This window comes from Cherax quadricarinatus, chromosome 18, assembly GCF_038502225.1.
Source record: "Cherax quadricarinatus isolate ZL_2023a chromosome 18, ASM3850222v1, whole genome shotgun sequence".
Lineage (NCBI taxonomy): Eukaryota > Metazoa > Arthropoda > Malacostraca > Decapoda > Parastacidae > Cherax > Cherax quadricarinatus.
In genome coordinates, this window is record NC_091309.1 from 35038126 (window position 1) to 35063794 (window position 25669).

At 44.9% G+C, this 25669-nt stretch overlaps 1 protein-coding gene across 3 annotated transcripts in view; it reads right to left on the reverse strand.

Moving 5' to 3' along the window:
* LOC128689467 (F-box/LRR-repeat protein 2) overlaps positions 1-25669 on the reverse strand; it is a 360993-nt gene that overhangs the window by 74348 nt on the left and 260976 nt on the right. Inside the window, exons 1-2 of one of the 3 annotated variants that reach the window (XM_053777803.2) lie at positions 14782-14902; positions 8074-11547 (exon numbers count right to left, since the gene is read on the reverse strand). The exons of 1 other annotated variant lie outside the window; for it this stretch is intronic. In XM_053777803.2, coding sequence (XP_053633778.2) covers positions 9595-11196 — 1602 coding nt within the window. In that variant the 5' untranslated portion in view covers positions 11197-11547; positions 14782-14902 and the 3' untranslated portion in view covers positions 8074-9594. Of the gene's footprint in view, positions 1-8073; positions 11548-14781; positions 14903-25669 lie in introns of those variants that run through there. One more of the 3 variants, XM_070086399.1, reaches the window with a different exon arrangement.

Sequence of the window (25669 nt, forward strand, 5' to 3'; positions counted from 1 at the left end):
GCTCATGATGGGAAAGTGTGACAAAAGACTGATTAGTAACACAGTCGGTAAGGAAGAATTTTGACCAAGGGCTATTTTTTTTAAACTTCCCCCTTCCATTAAGTTTAAAGCTGAATGGGAATCTAATTCCTTGCTGCCTTTCCTTGATGTTCATGTCCACTCTTCAGATACAGGTTTTGCTTTTTCTGTGTACCACAAACGTATGCACAGTGGTATGTATGTTCACTACTTTTCTCATCATGTTTCTTCTGTCAAAAAGTGTTATCTCCCTCTTTCTCTGTGCTCTCTGCATTTGTGATCCTCAGTTCCTTGAATCTGAAATTTGCACTCTTCTTAACTCATTTTCCCATCTTGGCTACCATTCTCATTTCATAGACTCTATCTTCTCACGTGTTAAATGGACATTCTTCTCTCTTAAACCCTCTACTCCTGGGAACTTTCTTGTGTTCTGCCTTCTCCATATTTCCAGTCTTTCTATTCTCAACAACTTTCCCTGTTCCTTAGACATCAAACTTACTTTATGCCAGATTAACACTCTTCTCACCAATCTAGTCCATACCTCTCCTCCCTCTATAGATTCTCCTGGTGTCCATTCAATTTCTTGTTCCTCTTGTCCTCTTCAATACTCTGAAGAAACTGGCCATTCTCTTTCTGACTTAGGGAGCACAAAAGTAGTGTTAGGCTTGCCGATACCAACAACCTTTCCTGTCATGTCAAAGATCACAGTCATCCTATTGACTGGTCTTCTGCTAAAACTGTCTACCCTACGTCTAACTTTCACAGTCACTGTCTGGTTGAATCCTCACTTATGCACAACTTTCCTTGTATGAATCTTAGTCCTGGTTTTGTCTCTGTAGATGCCCCTCTTCAAGGGGGGCTCCTTGTTGTGAAGAGGCTCTTAGTCTGAGAAATCAGACCTGTCGGTCTCCTTCCTCAGACTGAACCTAATTACCCCCCAATCCCCCCTCCCTATCCCATCCTCCCCTTTTTCCTTTCCTCCTCCTCCTTCCCACCCCTCCCTTTTACCCTTCCTCTTTTTGGCCTTTGGGATTTCTCCCACAGGCGCGCTAGTTCCTAGGTAGGGGAAAGGATACCGGGGTCCATCCCATTCCATTGAGGTTCTTGGCGGTGGCGTAGTTTGCCGTGGAATCTGGATCGCCTGGGGATGTCCCGATCCCTCTCCGGTATCCCGGAGTAGCTTTGGGTGTCTTTCGGGCGACGGGTGTATCTCTGGAAGCCACCTTTCGGATTCCGGGGGTGGTGGCCAAAGGAGGTATGCTTTGTGGTGGATATCCGGCCGCCCTCTCTTTTGTCCACCGAGGTAGCTCGGCAGATGTGAGGTTGCTATCCCGGATTGCTGGTTTACTGGCATGAAGGGTAGGGTATGGCACGGGTTCCATGCTGCATCTGCGCTACTAGCGGTGCTGAGGTCCTCTTGGGCGCAGAGGGAGATTTCCGGCCCTCTCATTCCTCCTGGGAACTATTCCTCCCCGCTCCCCCCTTTTTTTATTCTTTTTTTTATTTTTATTTTCTTTTCTTTCTTTTTTTTCTTAAAAACAAAAAGCAAAGGAGTAACCTAACCATGGAGAACCCAATCCATGAACCCACTACCCCCGGGCCCCTTCTTGATACCGCACCCCATTCTGACCCTGCCTTGTTTTTAGACCACTCTTCGGACACTCCTGATGCCCCTGTACTTCTTGCTGGTGCTGTTTCCTCACCTGCTTCAGGTACCAGGGCTTCGACTGACTCCTTCGATTTGTCTGACCTCTGCTCTCCTTTGACTATGCTTCCGGCCTCTCCCTCTATGGTACGGCAATTTTCGAATCGCCAGCCCATTTCACGCCGGACCAACTCCGGTCCTACTCCTAAACGCCAACGTCAATCTCCTGATGATGCTCCTTCGTTACCTTCCCATTCTACTCGGAAAAGACCGACACATCATGCACTCCCTCTCCACGCTCAGTTTCGGACCACACAATGGACTAAATTCTTTACTTTAAGACCGACTTCTTCTGCCTATCTTTCTGACCATAGTATTGGCAAAGCGCTCCTGCGTCATGTTGGTAGAGATATTTCATTTCATGCTCTCAAGAGCGGTACGCGCATCGTCACTGTCCAGAATGCTACCCAAGCTCATGATCTTTCTCTCCTTTCGAATATCGATACTACTCCTATCACTATTGAAAAACATCTTTCTCTCAATTCTTGTAGTGGTACTGTCATTCTGCCCCATACCATAGTCCAACAGAATTTCCAGTCATGTGGCAATGACATTCTTGAACAGCTGGAACTCCAGGATCTCCCAATCCTCAAAGTAGACACTTATGTCCTTCCTGCCCGTGGGCGGAGACGTTACCCTTGCAATGTGGCTCGATTAACTTTTGACAGCCGAGAACTCCCGTCCTCTGTACGTGTCTCGGGACATTGGTTACAAGTTCGAAAGGTGATACCTACATCGCAACAGTGTAGAAATTGCTGGCGTTTTGGTCACCCAGCGAAATATTGCAGATCTATAGCCGAATGCCCAGTCTGTGGTGCTGATGACCATTCTAATACATTTTGCAGTCAACCTCCATCTTGCCTTAATTGTTATGAAACTCACCCTTTGTACTCCCGCCTTTGCCAGGTCTACTTAAATAAACGTGAAATCCGTTGCCTCAAAGAGGCAGAAGGTCTCCCTTATGCTATGGCAGTTACTCATCTCCGCCTCCAAGGGAGACTACCCCGTGTTTCTTATTCTCATGTTTCAAAACATCCCCCCACTTCTGGGGTCCCATCTTCTGCAGCCTCCTCTGTTGTTACCCCTCCCATAGCCACTCCGGCATCTAATCCTTTTGCTGTCCTTGGCTCTGACGTCCCGACTACAACTCAGTCTGTTCTCACATCTTTGCGTCCTTCCTCACAAGCCCCAGTATTGACAAGACCTCGTACAACACCTAATACCAATCGCCCCTCTACTTCTCAGAAGTCCAAAAAATCCACATTGCTCAAATCTTCTTTGCCCCTTCCTTCCCTTCTTCCACCTCCACACTTTACCTTTCCAGTCTCTGTACCTAGTTCTTCCCCTCTCTCTGGCTCTATTACAAGTGTGGAGATTCACCCTCCTCCTCGTACTATGCCTTCCACCCCCATCCCCTCCCAAGTTTCCTCCCTCTTCTGCCACCTCCCAGGTTTCTGCCTTCTCTGCCCCCCCCCACACTTCATCTCCAGTCCCTTACACTCTTTCGTCCCCCTCTACTTTGGTACAGTCCATTACTGTCCCAATCTTTACTCACCCTCCCCCTTCTACCTCCAATACAGTCTCCCATACATCTTTGAATTCAGAAACACTTGAAGCCATTTCAGAATATATTGCAGAGACTAAACCTTCAGTGGACACTGATTCACTTCCTGTTCCTTCTCTTCCCTCTCCTCCATCTTCACAACCCCATTCTTCGCAACGCTCCGTTCCTTCGCTACTTGAACATCTTCCAATGCCACCACACATTGACTTTTCTAACCCCTCTAGTCCGTAGGTGCCTTTACCTACAGATTCCTGATATTTTCTTCATCGCCAATCATGGCCTATTTACAGTGGAATATCCGCGGCCTCAGGGGTAATCGGGGTGAGCTTCAGATGTTGCTTTCCAGGTTTTCCCCTGTTGGTGCTTGCTTACAAGAACCAAAATTACACTCGGCTGTTTTCCAACCTATCTCAGGCTATAATTTATTGTATTCTTCGGATCCTTTCTCAGATGGGACCTTTAATGAAAGTGCCCTTCTTCTATGCAATGATATTCCGTACTGTCAACTATTTGTCCATACCTCGCTGCATTACACTGCAGCCCGTATCCACTTGAATAAGTGGTTTACAATGTTCTTTATATCTCTCTCCTCGAGCATTTTCTATCCCAGACTTTGCCTTTCTTGTTTCATCCTTACCACCACCACTTCTGTTACTTGGTGATTTTAATGCCCACCATTTCCTCTGGGGGGGGGGGTCTCATTGTGACTCACGTGGCATTCAGTTGGAGGCTTTTCTCGCCTCTCACCCCCTCCATGTTTTAAATACGGGTACTCCCACCCATTTTGATCCTCGTACTCATACTCTCTCTTGCATCGATCTATCAGTCTGCTCTTCCTCCACTGCACTAGACTTCACCTGGTCTGTTCTACCAGACTTACATGACAGCGATCATTTTCCGATCATTCTTACTTCTCCTTCCTATTCACCACCTTTCCGTAGCCCTCGCTGGCAATTTGATCGGGCAAATTGGGATCTTTACTCACACCTCACTGCTTTTAGTGAGGTTCCTTCTTCATCCTCCATTGATGAGCTCCTACACATCTCGACATCAGTTTATACCGCAGCTTCTCATTCTATACCCCAAACCTCAGGCAGGCATTCTCAGAAGTGCGTTCCTTGGTGGTCTCCTGCTTGTGCTCGTGCAGTACGTTTGAAACGTGCTGCATGGGGCAGGTACCGGTACAATAGAACCGCTGAGAGACTTGTTGCTTTTAAGCAGAAGCGTGCGATCGCTCGCCGTGTCATCCGTGAAGCTAAATGCACTTGTTGGCGAGACTGTTTCCACCATCATCTCTGCTTCTTCTATGAGTGCAGTCTGGAAAAAAGTGAGGAAATTGAGTGGTAAATACTCTCCTGACCCGGCTCCTGTTCTACGGGTCACTGGTGTTGATGTAGCAAACCCTCTCGACGTTGCCATTGAACTTGGCACACATCTGGTCCGTATTTCCCGAGGGCTCCATCTATGCCCCTCGTTTCTTTCCTCAAAGTCTGCCAGAGAGTTAGTACCCTTGGACTTTTCTTCTCTCAGAGAAGAACAGTATAATGTGCCTTTTACACTTCAAGAACTGGAGGCAACGCTCTCAGCTTGCCGATCATCGGCAGCTGGGCCTGACGACATTCATATTCGTATGTTACAACATTTACATCGGTCAGCCCTTGTAGTCCTCTTACACCTCTTCAATCTTATTTGGGCACAAGGAGTTCTTCCCCAGCTGTGGAAATCTGCCATTGTTCTCCCTTTCCGCAAACCGGGTACTACAGGACATGATGCCTCCCACTATCGCCCCATCGCTCTTACTAGTGCAGTTTGCAAAGTGATGGAACACCTCATAAATTGACGTTTAATGTGGTATTTAGACTCGCAACAGTCTCTCCACTAGTCAATATGGCTTTCGTAAGGGTCGTTCTACCATAGACCCCTTACTATGCTTGGATACGTATGTTCGTAATGCCTTTGTGAATAATCACTCAGTTATTGCCATATTTTTTGACCTTGAGAAGGCATATGACACAACTTGGAGGTATAATATTTTGGCCCAGGCCCATTCCTTAGGCCTCCGAGGCAATCTACCATCCTTCCTTAAGAACTTTTTAACTGACAGACATTTCCGTGTTCGAGTCAATAATGTTCTTTCCCCGGACTTCGTCCAAGCTGAAGGTGTCCCTCAGGGATGTGTTCTAAGCACAACACTTTTTCTCCTTGCTATAAATGATTTGGCCTCTGTTCTTCCACCCAATATTTGGTCATCACTCTATGTTGATGACTTCGCTATTGCTTGTGCAGGCGCTGACTGTCACCTTATTGCAGTTTCTCTCCAGCATGCGGTCGACCGTGTTTCCACTTGGGCCACCACGCATGGGTTTAAATTTTCAAGTACCAAAACTCGCCAAATTGCTTTCACTAGACGCTCTGTTATCTCCGATCATCCTTTGTATCTCTATGGCTCCCGTATCCCCGAACGTGATAGTCAGGTTTCTAGGCCTTCTCTTTGACCGTTGGTTATCCTGGAAACCTCACATTACCTCTCTGAAGGCAACTTGTCACAGCCGGCTAAACCTTCTTAAAACCCTTGCTCATCTTTCCTGGGGAGCTGATCGTCGAACTCTGCTCCGCCTACATTCAGCCCTCATTTTATCGAAACTCGATTATGGTGACCAGATTTATTCAGCGGCCTCTCCTGCTACTCTCTCTAGCCTTAACTCTATCCATCACCAAGGCTTACGTTTGTGCCTTGGTGCTTTTCGCTCTTCCCCTGTTGAGAGCCTCTATACAGAAGCAAATGTTCCATCCTTGTCTGATCGCCGTGATGCCCATTGCCTTCGCTACTATGTACGCTCTCACGATCTACACAATCCTTCCATTTATAGAATGGTCACCGATATTAGTAGACATTCTTTATTCATTCGCCGCCCCTGTTTGCTCCGTCCCTTTTCTCTTCGCCTACATTCACTCTTGTCTTCCCTTCAGTTACCACCTTTATATGTTCATGTAGCATCTCACTTTTCCCTACCCCCCTGGGAAGTTCCAGCTGTTTGGGTCTGTTCTTTCTCACTCCCTTGCTCAAAAGCTCAACTGCCTACGGTGGCTTCCCGCTCTCTTTTTCTTGATCACTTCCACTCCCATTCTCATGCCACTGCTGTGTACACAGATGGCTCTAAGTCTTCAGACGGCGTCGGATTCGCAGCAGTGTTTCCGGACAGCGTCGTGCGGGGGCATTTACTATCTTCAGCTAGCATTTTTACTGCTGAACTGTATGCCATTCTTGCAGCACTTATTCGTATCGCATCTATGCCTGTGTCATCATTTGTAGTAGTCTCAGACTCCCTTAGTGCTCTACAGGCTATACGAAAATTTGATACATCTCATCCCCTAGTTCTCCGTATCCAACTTTGGCTACGCCGTATCTCTACCAAACATGAAGATATTGTTTTTTGTTGGGTCCCTGGTCATGTCGACGTACAGGGCAATGAACAGGCAGACACTGCTGCGCGGTCAGCAGTACATGACCTACCAATTTCCTATCGAGGTGTTCCATTTCTGGACTATTTTGCTGCAATAGCTACCCACCTTCGCACCCGTTGGCAACAACGTTGGTCAACTCTGCTCGGTAACAAACTTCATTCTGTTAAACCGAGCATAGGTTACTGGCCGTCTTCCTGTCATCAGTGCCGAGGTTGGGAGACCACTCTCTCCCGCCTTCGCATTGGCCACACTTGTCTTACTCATGGGTATCTCATGGAGAGGCACCTTGTTCCTCTCTGTGAGCAGTGTCAAGTTCCAGTATCGATTAGCCACATTCTGTTAGACTGCCCTCTCTATCAACGAGCACGCAGAATTTACCTCCAACGTCGTCTTCATTCTACTACTCTCTCTTTACCTTCCCTTCTTGCTGATGGACCCTCCTTTAATCCTGACTCTCTCATTGACTTCTTGACAACGACTGATTTACTCCACAAACTCTGATGATACTTTTTGCACTCCCCTCAGCCCTTTCTAGTTCAGTCTCTTGCTGCCCTTTACCCTTTCACCATCCACTGCCCCGCTGTTATCCGTAACCTATTACTCATCCATCTCCCTTTTGCCACCTGATGCCCTCGCTTCCTTCCTGCCCTGCAGCGCTGTATAGTCCTTGTGGCTTAGCGCTTCTTTATGATTATAATAATAATAATATTCTCTCCTTTCTGTTAGTGTGACTTTGTAAATGGTCCAAGTCGGACTGAAACGTTGTCATAAGCTCCTTTCTCCTATGTGTGGGTTGTTTGTGTCATACCTCCTTCGGTCACCATCCCCCGGGATTCAAAAGGCAGCTTCCAGAGATACACCCGTCACCTGAAGCACACCCAAAGCTACCCTCCAGGAGACCGGAGAGGGAGTGGGATATCCCCAGGTGATCCAGATTCCATGGCAAACTACATCACCATGGACCTCAATGGAATGGGAGGGACCATAGTGCCCTTCCCCTACCTAGGAACTAGTGTACCTGTGGTTAGAATCCCAAAGGCTGAAAACAGGAAGGTAATAAGGGGAGGGATAGGGAGAGGAGGAAAGGGAAAAGGGGAGATGGGGAGGATTGGATAGGGAAGGGAGGGATTGGGGGGATAATTAGGTTCAGTCTGAGGAAGGAGACCAAAAGGTCTAATTCGTCAGACCAAGAGCCTCTTCACTATGGCAAGGAGCCCCCCCCCTCCTTGAAGAGGCTTGAAAAGACTGAGAGGTTGTATTGTTATTTACCTCTGTATCACCACTTTGGAGAAATAGTGTGGTGAAAGTGAAACTCCAGTACTGTTTTTCAAGAATTTATTAGAAACAAATATTAACTGGCATCATGTAGAAAGCTGCATTAAAATGAGATATAACTCAAAATTATGGGATCTTAAATTAGATGCCTCAGTGACAGGAAGTGGTTGTCTTTGATGATCGTGCTGTGAGAACCACATGTCCCGCAGTGTGATGGATGGCCACCAGCTTTTGTAGCACATGAAAACAATAACAAGACAAGCAGAAATTCATTTGATGGCCGAAACTTGGAGTAGCAAAAGAAGTGAATCTGGCTGAAATGAGAGCGTTGCAGAAGGGTAACGAGTTTTATTGTAATGGAGTCTTACATGTGTGCCACATTGAAGTATCGGAGTCTCTCGCTAGTCTTCCATTGTTTATATTCACCAAGGGCATAATGCTAGTGTCTTTGAAGGTATGCATTGATCACATCTAGTGATCACTTGAGCGAAAAGAGTGCAGTGGTCCAGTGTGGCATAACTTTTCTGGAAACATGATCTAAGCATGAAAAGCCTAGTACTGAGTAACCTAGCACCAAAAGGCCTCACCCATCCATGTGACTGCTGACTTACCTACCTCACTCCAGCCTCCCTGGAGTTTGCTTCATGCTTGCTTTGTAAATATATAAAACTCTACAATAAAATAACATCCATAAAGAATTTTGATAATACAATCATTTTAACGCCTAAGAACTGTATTTCTGTAGGAACAAAACTCACAGTTGAATCAAAATCCTGAAGCACCAACGTGTTGAGAGCGATTAAAACAAAAACTTTTAATAATTATAGTTATGTGATATCAACAAGCAGTGGAAAAACTATGTAATAACTTGGACATGTTTAATGAAAACCTTTCGGTCCTGGGACCTTGTTCACTGCCAATGTACATTAGGGTAAGAATGAGCTTATATAATAGGGAAGACAAGACTAGTAGCATGCTGTTGTCTCTGCCGGTGGGTGGGACAGTGCTGACACACATGATCATCAAACTTTATTCCATGCACCAGCAGAGACAGCAGCATGCTGCCAGTCTACAATTCCTCTGAAGAGTCTCTCCTACTATATAACTCATGTTTTTATCCTCCTTGTATATCTGCAGTGACCAAGGCGCCAGGACCAAAAAGTTTTCATTATACACGTCCTAAATTATTGCAGTTTTTGTCAATTTGCCATTCTATTAAAATTTATTAATTTCGTGTGTTAATTAAAACATTCTTTTTTTATATTTTAAATTAATTTGTTATTGCTATTTATCAAGTATATAAGAAGCACATTTTAATGGTTTACATCTCTAATTATAGACGAGTAAAAAAAGTGTGGTTTTGTGGAAATAAGAATTAATGGCAACATATTCACTCTCAAAATGTTAAACACTTTTTCTAAACGTTGAAAAATATTTTAAAATTTAGAGAAACTATGACAATCTATCTCATGTCCTGCTATGGTAAACAATAGTAGTGATGATCACAGAACTTAATCCAAGGCTATTGAAGTGCATTATTTGCAATGATGGCAAGCCCATAGCAATCCTAGGGAGAGACTTTTTCGGTTAGTGATTTTATTTCTTTACATTTATTTTCTATCCTAAAACGTTTCCAACTTTTGAAGACTCCTTCCTTGTCGTCTGGTTCAGGCGGCACTACAGGATCCCCCCAGTAGTCGAACACTCTAAGTGAAGGCTTCTCAGATACTATACTGTATAAGATGGTTTCATCAATACAGTTGCACTGTTCAAGATCTAATATAAGGAGGTCAGGAAGAGCTGTGGGAACATTTGTGAATGATGTGCCAGTAAGCTGCACAACTCCGACCAAATCTAGGACTCGAAGTCGTGGGCAGCCAGCCACCACAGCAGAAATACCTGCATCTGTTACTTCCCAGCACCAGTGCAACACTAGATGGACCAGCCTAGGGCAGGTAGACGCAAGAGCAATCAGCACTGAGTCGTCCATAAGGCAGCACTCGCCAAGGTTCAAATAGGCTAACTGTGATAACCCTTCCTTCTGGAAGAGAGCTGTCAAGCCATAAGGAGTCAACTGGCTACCTTTGCGAAGCTTCAGCCAGGTCAGGTGTTTCAGACCATTTATCCCAGACAGTCCAACATCGGTCATTTCTTCACAAAATGAAATCCCGAGCTTCTGAAGAAGTGTACACTCTCGAAGTGACAAATATGAAGCATCTGTTAAATGTTCGCCATCTAGGAATAAGTTCTTGATACAGTGACTTAGCGCCTTTGTGAGACACATTACTGAAGAGTCGTGTATATGTGTAATGCCATCAATGTCAAGATATTCAAGATGGTTACACTGTCTTGCAATAGCTGTCAATCCTGCATTATCTAACAACTGACAATGAGATAAATTCAAATATCTCAATTGGCCGAAGCCAGCAATTAGATGGTAACACTGAGTGGAGCATACTTTTGAGCCTTCTACATTCAAATAACGTATGTTGGGACAATTCCTCTTTAAAGATTTAAACACTCTCTCTGTTAAATCATCACAAAATTTGACAGTGAGTTCCTGGAGTTTAGGACAAGAAGCTGCTGCGTGTAGCAACAAGTCTCCACCGTCCTCTCGACTCTGAAGTTCCAGTGAGACCAACAAAGGCGATGCTGTCAGTAAGCTCTTTATTCTCTCTCCCTCTACACGGTGCTGAAAAGAAAACACTAGATTTGTCCACAGTGTTTTGTCTTTGGCCAAGTCCCGCCAGGTGGTACATACAGGGACAACACTGATACACAACTCACGCACACTAAGAAACGAGAAAATGTGCAGTAAGATCTCGTTTGGCAAACAATTGATGTAACATTTTCCTGGAGAACTGATGGTACCTATAGCTTGTGAATTCAGAGAGCCCTCCAAACCTCCGACTTGATCAGGTGAACTTATACAGCCTTCACAAGCCCGTAACTTATTTTCTTTACTGTTGTCCCTTAAAGTACTTGAGCAAATTTTATTAGTAGTCGAACTCGAACCTTCACAAGTATGTACTATTTCTAAGTCTTCTATGACTATATTGGAAAGGACTGGTTTGTGCACCTCCAAGATTTTCATTTTCGGCTCCTGGACATCAAATGATATACAATCTTCATACTCCACTTCACTGTCGGTATCAAAAGTGTCGGCCATGTTTGCTATACTTATTTATTCCATCCCGTATACTGGTCTGTAACCGGCAGCGGTCTTTACCACCAACAACAATCCGCCTCATTTACTCCATTCCGTCCATTGGTCAGTAACCGGCAGTGGTCTTTACCATCAACAATGCGCCCTTACTTGTGTTTTAGATATGTGATGCAGAAAGTACGAGATGAGTGAAGGTGTTAGTGTTGATTGGGTGATGAGCAGAGCTTCATGTGTTGAGGAGAGAGGATGTGGGGGTCAACACAGGCAGCAGGTGCTGCTGCTGCTGCTGCTGGTGGAAGAAAGATGCAACTGCTTCATCCACACCAGACGAATCTCTTCCATGCCTCACGAGCCCTAAAAGAAATAAATACAAATTCAACAAAAAATAAGGCAAATAGGTAGTGAACATTAATTTATCACACTTGTAATTCCACTGCCTTCATTACTGGTTATGAACATACTGTGCCATGCCACATATGTTCTTCAACTTATGCACAGGTTACCATCACTTCATCAGTCCACTAAGTCACCACCCTGATACTGAAGTATTCAGAAATCTTTCAGTGTTTCAATAGTACTTTTGGATTACATCTATACCCGAGTCTTCCTGTTTTATTTCCTTTTCAGTTATCTGCCCAGTCAATCTCTCCGGGTATCACGTAAGCTGTGATCATGACCCCTGGCCATCCTGTCCTCTATGGTGTTTAGATTAGGCTTATTTTCTTTATTCTCTGTCCATATATATGGTAGTTCCCTCAGTCCCAGGACTAGCCTAGTTACAAGCCTCCGGATATTATCGATCTTCTCAACAAGCTAGACCAGATCTTACCGATCTTCTCAAGATTGACCAGATGATGGCTAAGTTTGCCTTGCATAATGTTGGAAACAAATGGTAGATTTACTTCTTCGAATGAATACTTTGGTTGGTTGGAGTTATTGACCTGAATTTGGGGTATTAAGATTATTAAGCGGAAAATTAGATATTTTTTCTTATTCGATTTATGCGGTTGTAAGTACTGTCTGTGAAGTAGAGAATTGACCCGTTTCCTGTAATGACGTGATAACGTGCATTCAGTATGTGTAACTGTCTTTCACTGGATCAGTTGTAACATCACGTGAATGTCGAGTTAGAGAAGCTAGGAGACACCCACTGCTGCTGAGGGAGAGGAACGACAGATGTCGTGGCAGTGCTCATGTGAGCAAGGCTGAAGCTCACGGAAAAGACTGGTCAGTGGTGAATAAAGAAGCAAAGTTTAAAGCCAGGAGGAAGGATGAAGCAGTTGGAAACTGTTAATACTTATGCTTAGCTCCAGGACGAATGTAAGACAACTTCTGTTTCATTCTTCAACTTGTCGGTTTAGAAAACCCACAAGTTGAAGAAACACTTGTGCAACACTTGGGAATCTTTATTTGAGGAAGCGTTTCGCCAGCCAGTGGCTTTTTCAGTCTAATGCAGAATAGAACGTTGGAAGATGAGGAGGAGTTTAGGTTTTCTGAAGACTGATGGACTGAACACATCGATTCCAGGCTGAGGGACTGATTACCTCAAACTCCTCCTCATCTTCCACCGTTCTTCTCTGTTTTGGACTGAAGAAGCCACTGGCTGGTAAAACGTTTCCTCAATAAAGATTTCAAAATGCTGCACATGTGTCTCATTCTACAGTAAATGTAGCAATGAACGAGGGCAATGGTAAGGAAAGATCGGGGTTAACCCATTTTTATTGCTGGAGAGATACTTGGATCATACATTCTGTGAGAGGGACAGGAAAAATAGGTTGTGCCCTCCTGGTACTTGGACAAAATGAGTTGTGTCCTAACTGGAATGAACCCACCCTTTGCCTGAGTGCAGAAGAATGTCATGAGAGCTAGAAGCGAGGAGTTTCTGCAGAGGTTAAAAAAAAAAAAAAGGTGATATGTGGCACTTTACGTACGGTGAAGATCAGAAACGAGACTACCCAGAGATATGAGATAAATAGTTCACTTGGTAAATACTGTGAAGATTTCAAACCAAAATTTATTATCAGTCCATTAATCTTGAAGTGGTCAGTCCCTGAGTCATGAAGTGTTTAGTTTCATAGTTTTAAACATTGTTAAAAACTACGAAGCTGAACACTTCTCATGGGACTGACCACCTCAAAACTACTTCACTTTATATCTCCATTGCTTTTGTTGTCTCATTATTTAGTGACTTCCGTATTTGACTGAAGAAGCCTACTGCTTGGGCGAAAACTTTTTGAAACTAAATGTAACTGTTGGAAAAATACACACATGCTACGTTTCTCCCACACAGATCTATCTGAATTTATTAGTCGACTTTTTTGTATTGTCACCAAATTTATTCATGTCGCTTTTTATTCCCTCAAGTTAAATGTTGTATAATTATACGCACGTACAACATCTGGGCATCTTTACTATGTAGACATTGCGCCATCCAGTGGCTTTATCACTACGTGCTGTAGATTATGACTCTAGATTAATGTAGATTACCAACAAAAAGAAGCCTAAAACCTACCCTGTTGAGCGACACTTGTGACTGATCCCCCAGTCTGATTTCAAAGCATTCGTGCACACCCTCTGTTGCCTATCACGAATGTTTCCTCTGATACTGTGTGCTGTCAAGCCTTTTTACAAATCTCCTGTGTGTGACTAGAAACAGTCTTACTTTAGTAAAATCATCGCGTTATTAATCATCTTACACAGCCTCAAAACATTACTCAGAAGTCTGGCACTTTTTGTGATAATAATATAATATAATAATTACCAGTATGACATTTTCCACAGCGAATTTTGAATTAAGAAGACATCTAAAAGCATGTTAAATTACGAGTGTCATCTGTGGACAAAACAGTTTAAACAAGTTTAAACAGTTTAAACAAGAAAATTTGCAACCAATTCTAAAGATTTATTTCATGTGCAGTACGTATACTGTGATTAAATAAGGAAGAGGCGGCTCCACCCAAATTCAAACCTAGTACGCCAACACAAGGCCTCGGTCATATAACCAAAAACTACAGTGCCTTACGTAAGCATAGTAATTATTATGCTGATTCAGGGCGGGTTAGTCAGACTTGTGTTTTAGAGGAAGGAATTGTGGTGACTGTACTTGAAAGGTGCGTGGGAACATTGAGGCTTGGCGAGGTACTAAGTAATTATTCGCTTTTCTGAAGAGACAGAGTTCAAGTGATGGCAAAAGTGCTTCTGTTTTGTTTGGGTAAAGGTAAGTCACATTTTTTAGTTTGCAAAATGACTCTTTAATACATATTCGCGTGAGGCTGTATAATAGATAATAGGTGAAGAGTGTACGACGTAATATATATCTGCCGAGGTCCGTCCTACATATCACGAGTGTGAGGAAGCAGTGTGTCAACATAGTGACGTCAGTAATCTATCAGATAATGTCTCACAGGAAAGTCTTAAGTATTAGATATGATCACCCATATTGTTGTTGATTTATGAGTCAGGTAAAACCTAAGATGGGGTGGTGTCTGGACTATGACTGGGGCCCTGCAATTGTGTGTGTGTAAGGCAGGACAGGTAGGTGAAGGTGAGGTAGCAGATGGAACTACGGTAGGCTAGAGCAGCACTGACCACTGTGAAGGTGAGGTAGCAGATGGAACTATGGTAGGCTAGAGCAGCACTGACCACTGTGAAGGTGAGGAAGCAGATGGAACTATGGTAGGCTACAGCAGCACTGACCACTGGATTACACCTGCTACACTCAATCGTAGTGTCATCATCACACACTGTTAAGATATTATACAACTTGATTTTGACATGTCTTTAAATATTGAGAAGATTAAACCTCATATAATTCATACTTCAATATCACAATGCTCTTTGAATGTTAAATGCCATTAGATTAGCAAGCTACTGAAGCTGCGTTGCCCACTACATATTAGTGATTTCTATAAATACCTTATCAACAGATCACATGAGTGTTGGGAAGATAGCGGATGGCGGTGTCGTGAGTGGCTCACCATACTTCACCGTGGTTGGCTCTCACTAACACGCCACACACACGTCACCACACACACACACACACACACACACACACACACACACACACACACACACACACACACACACACACACACACACACACACACACACACACGAGGAGACAGAAGGGCCTCCAGAAATGCAGAGAGGTGGGGTACACCATCAAGTGTTGGACACAATACATACAACCGAGGAAGAAGTGAAGAGGCTGTTAAGCGAGCTAGATACCTCAAAGGCGATAGGGCTGGATAACATCTCTCCATGGATCCTGAGAGAGGGAGCAGAGGCACTTTGTGTACTACAAACAACTATCAACACATCTATTGAAACATCGACTACCGGAAGTATGGAAGACAGCAAATGTAGTCCCAATTTTTAAAAAATGAGACAGACACAAAACATTAAACTACAGACCAGTGTCACTGACGTGTATAGTATGTAAGGTCATGGAGAAAATTATCAGAAGAGTGGTGGAGCACTTCGAAAGGAATGAGCTTATCAACGACAACTAGCATGGGTTCAAGGACAGGAAATCCTGCGTCACAAACCTACTGGAGTTCTATGACAGGGTGATGGCAATAAGACAAAAGAGAGGGGTGGGTAGAATGCATTTTCTTGGACTGTAAGAAGGCGTTTGACACAGTTCCACACAAGAGATTAGTGCGGAAGCTGGAGGACCAGGCAGGGATAACAGGGAAGGCACTAAAATGGATCAGGGAATATTTGTCAGGAAGACAACAACGAATCATGGTATGTGGCGAGGTGCCAGTGGGCGCCTGTAACGAGCGGGGTGCAACAGGGATCAGTCCTAGGACCGGTGCTGTTTCTGGTATTGGTGACCAACACGACGGAAGGAATAGGCTCATTAGTGTCCCTGTTTGCACATGATGTGAAGTTGATGAGAAGAATTCATTCGGACGAGGATCAGGCAGAACTACAGAGGGATCTGGACAGACTGCAGGCCTGGTCCAGCAACTGGTTCCTGGAGTTCAACCCCACCAAGTGCAAAGTCATGAAGACTGGGGAACGGAAAAGAAGGCAACAGACAGAGTACAGTCTAGGGGGCCAGAGCCTACAAACCTCACTCAAAGAAAAGGATCTTGGTTTGAGTATAACACCAGGCACATCTCCTGAGGCGCACATCAACCAAATAACTGCTGCAGCATACGGGCGCCTAGCAAACCTCAGAGCAGCATTCCGACATCTAAATAAGGAGTCATTCAGGACCCTGTACACCGTGTACGTTAGGCACATATTGGAATATGCAGCGCCAGTGTAGAACCCTCATCTAGCCAAGCATGTACGGAAACTAGAGAAAGTGCAAAGGTTTGCAACAAGACTAGTCCCGGAGTTAAGGGTTATGTCCTACGAGGAGAGGTTAAGGGAAATCGACCTGACGACACTGGAAGACAGGAGAGATAGGGGTGGATATGATAACGACATATAAAATACTGAGAGGGATAGACAAGGTGGACAGAGACGGGATGTTCCAGAGATGGGGCACAGCAACAAGGGGTCGCAGTTGGAAGTTGAAGACCCAGATTAACCACAGGGATCTTAGGAAATATTTCTTCACAGAGTTGTCAGGAAGTGGAATAGTCTGGGAAGTGATGTACTGGAGGCAGGATCCATACATAGCTTTAAGAGGTATAATAAAGCGGGAAGAGTGACCGGGTAGCGGCCAGTTGAAGAGGCGGGGCCAGGAGCTGTGAACAGACCACCGCAATCACAACTAGGTGAGTACAACTAGGTGAGTACACACACACACACACACACACACACACACACACATACACACTGATCAACTTCAGAAAAGACCTCAACTACAAATATGATCAAGCAAGTAATTAAATTAAATAAGTCACGTTAAGAGTTAAACCCATGTGGGTCATTCGTCGCGAGACGCGGTGCAGGCTTGATCCTCCGTCTGCTGAGCGCCATACAGACACGCTTCCTATTTGTACTCGCGCAGATGTCCTCAATAATCAAGTAGCTTCTCAAGTTCAGTTCGAACACATGAAGGTAATGAGAATTGAATTAGATTCAAGTTTTCACTATTTGTTTCTTACCTAGACGAAGGTTTCGCTTGTTATTGTACTGTATATGTGTCACTTTGACACGCAGACAGTACAGAGGTCTCTTGCCTAACTCATCATCTTCAAGCTTCGAACCTAGATATATAATATGTCGTGCCCAATAGGAAAAGCTGGTCAATTAGCAAGAACTCATTTAAAATTCTTTCTAAAATTTTCTCTTATACGTTTAAAGATATATTTTTATTTATGTTAATGGAAAAATTAATAATTTGTACCAAAAGTACCTTAGAAAACTTACCTAACCTTATTATAACAAGCTAAATTTAATTTAGCTTAATTCAACTATTTATATTTTAGATAAGATTTTTTGCGAAATTATTGCATACACAAATATTCGCTTGCCTTATTCGGCAAGAAGAGCGTTGCTATTTATGCCAAAATCGTAAGTTTTACTTATTAAGCACAACACACACTAATATATATATATATATATATATATATATATATATATATATATATATATATATATATATATATATATATATATATGCAAAACAACCACTGTGAAAGAATAGTAAAATTCCAAGCGCTTTCGTGACTTCTCACATTATCAAGTTCCTTGATAATGTGAGAAATCACGAAATCGCTTGAAATTTCACTAGTCTTTCACAGTGGTTGTTTTGCATATTCTGAAATCACCTGTTTACTGTGATCTTATTGTGTGTGTGTATATATATATATATATATATATATATATATATATATATATATATATATATATATATATATATATATATATATATATATATATATGCAGGACAAGCCACGGAGGGGGGTGGAAATCTTTAGCTCAAGTACTTTCACACTTCTCAGTGCGTCATCAGGAGCTGTGCAATGTTGCAAGGGAGCAACCAAAGCAGGGAGAGAGGTCTCGGAAAAGCGTAGGTGTCACTGGCCACGGTTACCCTTAGACTAAGGGTAACCGTGGCCAGTTATGTGTGTTTAATTTATTTCAGAAAGCTGGGTTCTTTGACCAGCTTGGCTATAAAGTAGGAGATACATACAGCTGTGTGTGATACATCCTGCCATACACACTCAAACAAGTACAGTGTCAATACTGAAGGGATGGGAACAAATGCCCCATAATACACTCTTCTCCTGCTCTGTAATAACATTACCCGAGGAATTTCAGTATTTACCACGCCAGTACCCTGATGTCACTTGTCAGGTGGGTAGCAGTGTTGATATGCATGAATGTTGGTAACGGTGTATGAATGCTGCCTACAAAAGGCATTATCAGAATTACAAGGATACTAGTTGTAGTCTTGCGAAATTAGCTGTACTCTTGCAAAATTAGTTATAGTCTTAGGAAATCAGTTACAGAAACTGGTGTGTTACATGTCACAAGTAACAGTTCACTACTCAGACCCACCATCCCACACTCCATAGTTGAAAATTGACTCCACTCATTACCCACGAGTAATGGCGCCCGACAGAGACCAAGAAACGAACCCTGTTATCTTTATTCATGAATTCATGCCATACCTGGAGGTTACCTGGAGGTTATTCCGGGGATCAACGCCCCCGCGGCCCGGTCCATGACCAGGCCTCCCGATGGATCAGGGCCTGATCAACTAGGCTGTTACTGCTGGCCGCATGCAGTCCGACGTACGAGCCACAGCCCGGCTGATCCGGCACTGACTTTAGGTATCTGTCCAGCTCTCTCTTGAAGGCAGCCAGGGGTTTATTGGCAATTCCCCTAATGCTTGATGGGAGGCTGTTGAACAGTCTTGGGCCCCGGACACTTATGGTGTTTTCTCTTAGTGTACCAATGGCGCCCCTACTTTTTATTGGCGGCATTTTGCATCGCCTGCCCAGTCTTTTACTTTCGTAGGGAGTGATTTCTGTGTGCAGATTTGGGACCATTCCTTCCAAGATTTTCCATGCCAAGATTTGCCATGCCAAAAGATACAATTATATCCATGGTGAAGAGCTAAACTCGTTAGGGTCATACAGAAGGGAAGGTAATCAGGTTTAGTCCAAGAAAATAGAGTAGTTCCAATACCACAGTGCCATTCCTGAAGGGTCGAGCCACCATTTCTGAAAGATCATAAGCTACAAAACAGTAAAAAGTTCTAGGGAAGTAGTACATAAATGCAAGTGAAAAAAAGTGCTATACTTTGCAGACATGTTGAGTGGAGGTGGAGGGTTTCCAGGTTTGATCAGCGGAGACTGTATCAACTCCAGAGTCCTGGGAGCAAGAACTCTTCATCTACGTCAGTGTACCTCCCTTCCCCACGTAAAAGATTGTCTTCAGTACATTTTGGTAAGACACATGTGCAACAGTTAGGTATCTTTATTCCGAAACGTTTCGCCTACACAGTAGGCTTCTTCAGTCGAGTCCAGGGGAGTACGCAGGAGCAGTAGAGATGTGACGACGTTATAATCAGTCCATCACTCTTGAAGACGTAGTTTTGAGGTGGTCAGTCCCTCAGCCTATAGAAGAGTTTTGTTCCATAGGCTGGAGGAATGTTCCATTGTTCCATTCTATAGAACAAAACTCTTCTCCAGGCTGAGGGACTGACTACCTGAAAACTAAGTTTTCCGAGGTGATGGACTGATTACATCGTCTTTACATCTACAATGCCTTTGCTACCTCCTCTGTACTCGACTGAAGAATCCTACTGTGTAGGCGAAACGTTTCGGAATAAAGATACCTAACTGTTGCACATGTGTCTTACCAACCTGTTGGTACTGTCACTTTTATAGATACTAGATTATATTACGTTTATTTCACTATTTTATATATTTACTACTATTAATACTTGTTATTATTAGTTAATATGTCAGGTGTTTTTCTTCCAATTATAATCAAGGGGGAGCACTAAACCCGTCACCCCCCCACAGCGCCTGGGGGGGGGTGATGTGGAAGGTATTCAGGGTCAATCCAGGGAACTGGAGCACAGATCCAATACCCTAGATCAAGAGCCTCTCACCGCGTCAAGGAACCTTCCTTGAGGGACTATCTTCCAATTTATATCTCTTTTTAATATATTTTAGTCTCACAGTAAACATTGAAAATATAACTTTGAAGTACTTAGAGATATTATGTACCCCATACCCATGGTGTGGGTGGTAGTCACCCCATACCCATGGTGTGGGTGGTAGTCACCCCATACCCATGGTGTGGGTGGTAGTCACCCCATACCAATGGTGTGGGTGGTAGTCACCCCATACCAATGGTGTGGGTGGTAGTTACCCCATACCCATGGTGTGGGTGGTAGTTACCCCATACCCATGGTGTGGGTGGTAGTCACCCCATACCCATGGTGTGGGTGGTAGTTACCCCATACCCATGGTGTGGGTGGTAGTCACCCCATACCCATAGTCACCCCATACCCATGGTGTGGGTGGTAGTGGTGTGGGTGGTAGTGACCCCATACCCATGGTGTGGGTGGTAGTTACCCCATACCCATGGTGTGGGTGGTAGTGTGGGTGGTAGTTACCCCATACCCATGGTGTGGGTGGTACTCACCCCATACCCATGGTGTGGGTGGTAGTCATACCCATGGTGTGGGTGGTAGTTACCCCCATACCCATGGTGTGGGTGGTAGTCATACCCATGGTGTGGGTGGTAGTTACCCCATACCCATGGTGTGGGTGGTAGTCACCCCATACCCATGGTGTGGGTGGTAGTCACCCCATACCCATGCTGTGGGTGGTAGTTACCCCATACCCATGGTGTGGGTGGTAGTTACCCCATACCCATGGTGTGGGTGGTAGTTACCCCATACCCATGGTGTGGGTGGTAGTTACCCCATACCAATGGTGTGGGTGGTAGTCACCCCATACCCATGGTGTGGGTGGTAGTTACCCCATACCCATGGTGTGGGTGGTAGTCCCATCATGTGGGTGGTAGCCACCCCATACCCATGGTGTGGGTGGTAGTCACCCCATACCCATGGTGTGGGTGGTAGTTACACCATACCCATCATGTGGGTGGTAGCCACCCCATACCCATGGTGTGGGTGGTAGTCACACCATACCCATCCTGTGGGTGGTAGTCACCCCATACCCATACCCCACCCCATACCCATGGTGTGGGTGGTAGTCACCCCATACCCATGGTGTGGGTGGTAGTCACCCCATACCCATAGTGTGGGTGGTAGTCACCCCATACCCATGGTGTGGGTGGTAGTCACCCCATAACAATGGTGTGGGTGGTAGTCACCCCATACCAATGATGTGGGTGGTAGTCACCCCATACCCATGGTGTGGGTGGTAGTCATCCCATACCCATGGTGTGGGTGGTAGTCACCCCATACCAATGGTGTGGGTGGTAGTCACCCCATACCCATGGTGTGGGTGGTAGTCACCCCATACCCATGGTGTGGGTGGTAGTCATCCCATACCCATGGTGTGGGTGGTAGTCACCCCATACCCATGGTGTGGGTGGTAGCCACCCCATACCCATGGTGTGGGTGGTAGTTACCCCATACCCATGGTGTGGGTGGTAGTCACCCCATACCCATAGTGTGGGTGGTAGTCACCCCATACCCATGGTGTGGGTGGTAGTCACCCCATACCAATGGTGTGGGTGGTAGTCACCCCATACCAATGATGTGGGTGGTAGTCACCCCATACCCATGGTGTGGGTGGTAGTCATCCCATACCCATGGTGTGGGTGGTAGTCACCCCATACCAATGGTGTGGGTGGTAGTCACCCCATACCCATGGTGTGGGTGGTAGTCACCCCATACCCATGGTGTGGGTGGTAGTTACCCCATACCCATGGTGTGGGTGGTAGTCACCCCATACCCATGGTGTGGGTGGTAGTCACCCCATACCCATGGTGTGGGTGGTAGTCATCCCATACCCATGGTGTGGGTGGTAGTCACCCCATACCCATGGTGTGGGTGGTAGTCAAAAGATTACAAAGGTACATAATGGGTCCAGGAACTGGTCCTCAAAGTTTTGATAGTTGAACAAGGTACAAAGGTAATGAACTCACAAGTTACAAAGGAAATAAATCCCGGGCCGGGAGAATACCGGCTAATCTTTAATAATAATAAGGTAATAAATCATGTACACGTCTATACATGGTTACAATCATGAATAAATTATAAAGTAATGAGCCACTGACACGTCCACACCTGGTCACAACTGTAATGAGTTATTAGTGTAATTATTAATTGTTGGGTCACACACACACACAAACGCACACACAAACACACACACACACAAACACACACACAAACACACACACAAACACACACACACACACACACACACACACACACACACACACACACACACACAAACACACACACACACAAACACACACAAACACACACAAACACACACACACACACACAAACACACACACACACACATATGTGAACGACATAACGGAAGGGATAGACTCAGAAGTGTCCTTGTTTGCAGATGATGTGAAGTTAAGGAGAAGAATCAAATCGGACGAGGATCAGGCAGGACTACAAAGAGACATGGACAGGCTACAAGCCTGGTCCAGCAACTGGCTCCTTGAATTTAACCCTGCCAAATGCAAAGTCATAAAGATTGGGGAAGGGCAAAGAAGACCGCAGACACAATATAGTTTAGATGGCCAAAGACTGCAAACCTCACTCAAGGAAAAAGATCTGGGGGTGAGTATAACACCAAGCATATCTCCTGAGGCGCACATCAATCAGATAACTGCTGCAGCATACGGGCGCCTGGCAAACCTACGGATAGCGTTCCGATACCTCAGTAAGGATTCGTTTAAAACTCTGTATACCATCTACGTCAGGCCCATACTGGAGTATGCAGCACCAGTTTGGAATCCACACCTAGTCAAGCACGTCAAGAAATTAGAGAAAGTGCAAAGGTTTGCAACAAGACTAGTCCCAGAGCTACGGGGATCGTCCTATGAAGAAAGGTTGAGGGAAATCGGCCTGACGACACTGGAGGACAGGAGGGTCAGGGGAGACATGATAACGACATATAAAATACTGCGCGGAATAGACGAGGTGGACAAAGACGGGATGTTCCAGAGATGGGACACAGACACAAGAGGTCACAATTGGAAGTTGAAGACTCAGATGAATCAAAGGGATGTTAGGAAGTATTTCTTCAGTCATAGAGTAGTCAGGCCATGGAATAGCCTAGAAAGTGATGTAGTGGAGGCAGGAACCATACATAGTTTTAAGGCGAGGTATGATAGAGCTCATGGGGCAGGGAGAGAGAGGACCTAGTAGCAATCAGCGAAGAGGCGGGGCCAGGAGCTGTGACTCGATCCCTGCAACCACAAATAGGTGAGTACACACACACACACACACACACACACACACACACACAAACACACACACACAAACACACACACACACATACACACACACACATACACACATATGTGGAGGCCCTAACAGACAACAACAGAGCCCAAGGAAAGCCGAGAAGGGAAAATGACAGGCCACTGAGCCCAAGTACATTAGCCAGTGAAACTGAAGAAAGGAAAGCTGCAGTGCAGGAAACCAAATTAAATGAGGGGATACACAGGGATACGCAGTGGGAGAATGAAAGGGTGAGGTCAGTCTTTGTGTATGGGCTCCAGGAAGTTGAAGGGGAAACATATGAAGCAAGAAAACAAAGGGAAAAAAAAGCAATTGAAAGCATCATGAAAGCAATAGAAGACGACATGACCCAGCTGGAAAATTTTCGGAGAATAGGGGGGTTTGTAAAAAAAAAGAACCCGGCCAGTGAAAGTGACCTTCAAGGCAGAAGCGACTCGGACCAGGATCCTGCAGGAGAAAGCACGATTAAGGGACATGCCGGCATACAGGAAGGTGTATCTCGACCGCGACAGAACACAAGAAGAAAGGCAGAAACTGAGAGAGATGGTACAAAGGCGAAAGGAGGAAAGAGAGGGGATGGAGAAGACAGACCGGAGATCCCAGACCCAGGAAGAAGGTCAAATACAGCCTCCCTCACAACTTCCTATAGAAGCCTCCCAACCAGGTCAACCCCAGTGCAACCAAACACACTAAATCAAAACACCCATGCCACATCCAATGCCCCCACCCACTACATTACAAACTCCACCCCCACAGCAACAACCCATAGTTCCTTACCAGGTCTCCCACTTCCCCAACCCCAATATACCTCCCAGACCACAGTCTTAGAAAAGAAGTTGAAGGTGTGGTATACAAATGCAGATGGAATAACAAACAAGTATGAGGAGTGGCACGTAAGAAAGAAAGAGACATCCCCAGACATAATAGCACTCACAGAAACAAAACTCACCAGAACAATAACAGATTCAATCTTTCCATCCGGATACCAAATCCTTAGGAAAGACAGAGGGAGGAGAGGGGGAGGAGGAGTTGCACTGCTCATTAAAAACCAGTGGGATTTTGAGAAAATGGAAGGAATGGATGGCATGGGCGAAAGGGACTACTTAGTAGGAACAATCCAGTCTGAGGGACATAAGGTGATAATTGCATTAATGTACAACCCACCACAGAACTGCAGGAGGCCAAGAGAATACGATGAGAGCAACAGAGCAATGATCGACACACTAGCCGAGGTGGCCAGGAGAGCACACATGGGGGGAGCAAAGTTACTAGTTATGAGTGATTTCAATCACAAGGAGATTGACTGGGAAAACCTGGAGCCCCATGGGGGTCCCAAAACATGGAGAGCCAAGATGATGGATGTGGTACTGGAAAACCTCATGCATCAACATGTTAAAGACACTACCAGAGAGAGAGGAGAGGATGAACCAGCAAGGCTGGACCTTGTATTCACCTTGAGTAGTTCGGACATCGAGGGTATCATGTATGAAAGGCCCCTGGGAGCTAGTGATCACGTGGTTCTGTGGTTCGACTACATAGTTGAGCTCCAAGTGGAGAGAGTAGCAGGAATAGGCTGGGAAAAAACCAAACTACAAAAGGGGGAACTACTCAGGAATGAGGAACTTCCTTCAAGACATTCAGTGGGAGAGGGAACTGACAGGAAAACCAGTACAAGAAATGGACTATGTAGCAACAAAATGCAAGGAGGCAGAGGAGAGGTTTGTTCCCAAGGGAAACAGAAATAATGGAAAGAACAGAACGAGTCCTTGGTTCACCCAAAGGTGTAGGGAGGCAAAAACTAGGTGTACTAGAGAATGGAAAAGGTACAGAAGACAGAGAACTCAGGAAAATAAAGAAATCAGCCGAAGAACCAGAAACGAATATGCACAGATAAGAAGGGAGGCTCAGAGACAATATGAAAATGACATAGCATCAAAAGTAAAGACTGACCCGAAGCTGTTGTACAGCCACATCAGGAGGAAAACAACAGTCAAGGACCAGGTAATCAGACTGAGGAAGGGTGATGGGGAATTCACAAGAAACGACCAAGAGGTATGTCAGGAGCTCATCACAAGATTTAAAGAGGTA